At 38.2% G+C, this 3,450-nt stretch overlaps 1 protein-coding gene across 1 annotated transcript; it reads left to right on the top strand.

Annotated features, from left to right (window-relative positions):
- Nucleotides 1-37: 37 nt before the first annotated feature.
- Nucleotides 38-2,718, top strand: LOC110445030 (galectin-3-binding protein A-like). Its single transcript, XM_021489390.1, has 3 exons — nt 38-114; nt 1,744-1,933; nt 2,499-2,718. Exons 1-3 carry the CDS (start codon nt 54-56, stop codon nt 2,716-2,718), a joined length of 471 nt encoding a protein of 156 aa, XP_021345065.1. The 5' UTR covers nt 38-53.
- Nucleotides 2,719-3,450: the final 732 nt, after the last annotated feature.

The raw sequence follows: 3,450 nt of genomic DNA, 5'->3' as shown, positions 1-3,450 counted from the left end.
GGCCTGGGGTGTTTACCGAGCTCAGTTGTAGGTAGCAGGCGGCCAACTGTGTCATGGCTCCGTTCCCTTACTTACTACTGGTCTTCCTGATCGGCCTTAATACGTACACGGAATGTAAGTATATTACTTTCACACACTTTTAACCATCAATTCTGTTATGTGATATTTTGATATTAATTAATGAACTGTATTTGTTTAGTAATCAACAAAGACAATTACCCTTCCTGTTAGGCGATCGTCATGCTTTCCTAGCTTAGACAGGCATTAATACGTTACATGTGCATATTTGTATCAATTCGTGACAACTGGTTTCACCTCCACATTTTGCTATTTAATTTTTGCAACCAGTTCTTGCTTTTGTTTAAGCGTAATGATTTTAAGATGATTTCGTTGTGATTATGTTTAGGTGCATGCTAATATATTTTAACGTTAACAAAGTAAGTCATGTGTATATAGATGCTGAAAAAATCAGCCTTCCTTAAAACTCTACGCAATCAGGTTGCATGTATCGAAAACCGAATTGTATTATTTCTAGAACAAGATATTTGTTCTTCATAAACAACTGACCCTTAAGACAAATTCGGATTAAAAAGGAATCTCCGATCAAATTTTCCATTAGCCCCTCTTTTGCTTATTTGTTTTTTACTTATAGTTCGGATCGCGAATTTGGTTACAATGTTTACTTTGTTTATTGTTAAATTTCCATGCTTCCAGTAGTGTCGCACATTCGGTTTCTGAACAATAACAGATAGCCCTATATATCATTGTAGATCAGAACAGGATCACTCACATGTTTAGATTTTTTGTTAATGAATTGCCTACCTTTCACCACTCAAGATGATATTAAGTTCGGTGTTCAGTGTGGCATCCCAGTACAAACTACAAGTAGGACAGACAGGAAGGACAGAAAAAAACAAGTGTTTCAATGGGCAGCAGATCAATTACGGTCCCTTTAATACCCCGAAGGTGAAAGACATAACAAAGACCGATTATACAGGTGGCCCCACTTAAATCATGCTAGTGTCACTGCTAAGGAATATGAGAGAAAGTTAATGCTTTACTGGCAAGCTAGTGTGAATATTTAATTCCTTTGTTCTGTCTCGCGACGATTAAATTCAGCACTAGTACGTAATGGGATGCGCACCCTTTCAAATAAGGGAATGATATTTATGATAACAAACATTTAAGGGACGCAGTTTATATCCGTTCCATTGCTTAGCTAACTAGGTCACGTTGTGTAATTGAAGACTCTGCACTAAACGGCCACCTTCCTAGTGAATACAGCAAAAGGAGCAAGGTAATATAAACCACTCCTTATCGTTACTATGTATTTGAAAGATTAGATAACAGCATGTACCGATATAAATTTAGTTTTTCTGGTTTTCGCGCTAGTATGGGAGCAACTGAATGATTCCAGATGTCATATTGCCAACATTTGTTATACTAGCATGAAAAAGATCCATACTGTCTAGATTATTAGATGTGCGATAAATGCAAAGGACGTGTTATTGATTTTGTTATGAAGACGTACAAAACAGCAGGCCAAAGAATAAAGGAAAGATAGAGTTGTTGTTTTAGGAAAATATATACATTTTTCTTTCTTCAATGTTCTATAAGAAGACAATGAAGGAAACACCAGATATGCAGAGAGCCCCATATCATATTCAGTGGGATACAACAAAAACATTTTTTCTTGAGCTCACCGGGGTAGAGCAATTACAGATCTTGTTAATATATTGACAGGTTCAACAACGCCTTCCTTCACAAACGACTCTGTCACTACGACTTCGCCCTTTGTTGTTCGTCTTGTAAACGGCGCAACCAACATTTCCGGTCGTGTGGAGGTCTTCCATGATGGACAGTGGGGGACCGTTTGCGATGATAGTTGGGATAACTATGACGCTGTAGTTGTATGCAGAATGATTGGATACAGGTGAGTCCTTGATACATATGTGTTTATTAAGGTGAGTACCTGATACAACTTGGTATTTTGTTCTGATGTTTTATATGACACATGGTGTTTTATACAGAAGAATATCTAATACAGATGAGTACATGATATATTTGAGTATATGCTACATATGAGTATTTGATGAAGGCCGGTCGGTGATAGAAGTTTATATCAAATCAATACATATCCAAACGCCATCTGGACGGTATGAATCACAGATCTGATATGATTGATTCAATTTCAACTTGTTACTATAATTTAAAACAAACCAAATAGAAAAGAAAAGTATTTTCCGAATTCAAAACCGATTAAACTTCGGTAAATTATGAACAATGGAAATATTTGATTGAAAACCCGTTAAATAGTTCAAGGAGAATTTAATTTAAGCGTACATGGTTGTGGTCCGTGGAAAGAGAACATCCACCCGATGGTAACAGTTATTTGTGACAGTTCTTGCTACGATTAACATTTTTTATGTTTGTGTTTTTATACAAATTAAGCTATTTCAACTGCAGATGTTGCATGCAAACAGCTTTATTCTTTACAGCAACGCTACCCGTGTCGGTTCTGCGTACTTTGGAGCTGGTTCTGGGCCGATCTGGATGGATAATGTCGGATGTGACGGCTCGGAGCAAAGTCTTGATGAGTGTTGGTTTAATGGTTGGGGAATTGAGAACTGTGCTCATAGTCAAGATGCAGGCGTGATATGTTTTGCAGAGGATCAAGGTGACTTTTATCAAGCAATTTTAGTTTCTTTTGCACATTAAGGGCCCCACTTCGAGTTGCGTGTGCCCTATGGTGATCAGCTTGTCCGTCCGTCTGTCGTTCTGTCTGTTCGTCTGTCCGTGTTTGCTTTCCTCACCGTAACTTGCGTATTCATGGTTGGGTGTGTGGCGTTATATCCATGAGAACTGGTATGAGTTCGAAATAAAGTGAAATCCGTCAACATTTGGAAGAGGTACGGTACCTTGTACTAAAAAATGCGATTTTATGATTTTGCCAGTTTTGACCTGTGGCCGTATATCAAACATAATACGGATGGGTTCGATATGGATTATGAAAAGTTATCGTAACACAACCAATATTTGTTTCTATGTGACGTTTCGATGACTAGAACGATATTTACACTGTCACCTTCATCCGACAAATGACCAGTGAAGCGTATGTGAGCAAAGGTTTAAACTGTGTACGAGTTATCCACAAAGTCGATGTAGATTCTTCTTCGCTGTAAGCGTATGTACAATAATTGTTAAATATGTACCGACACGACTCGATTCAGCTACGCTGTGTTTGATACTTGGTCATAGATGTGCGAGAGTCTATCATCTCGACTTAGAACTGACTCACTACAGCGTATCCAGATGGCTTCCTTTATCTGCTTCTTAAACACAGATTGCTCTCTCTGTCCAGTACTTTGGAGTGCTTACAGTGTAGCCGATTCGACATTGATGTTTTGGACAACTCGTACACATTTGACACCTTTGTGTGCATACGCTTCA

Source organism: Mizuhopecten yessoensis, unplaced genomic scaffold (genome assembly GCF_002113885.1).
Source record: "Mizuhopecten yessoensis strain PY_sf001 unplaced genomic scaffold, ASM211388v2 hete_36138578, whole genome shotgun sequence".
NCBI classification, from domain to species: Eukaryota; Metazoa; Mollusca; class Bivalvia; order Pectinida; family Pectinidae; genus Mizuhopecten; species Mizuhopecten yessoensis.
This window is presented reverse-complemented; position numbering and strand designations above follow the sequence as displayed.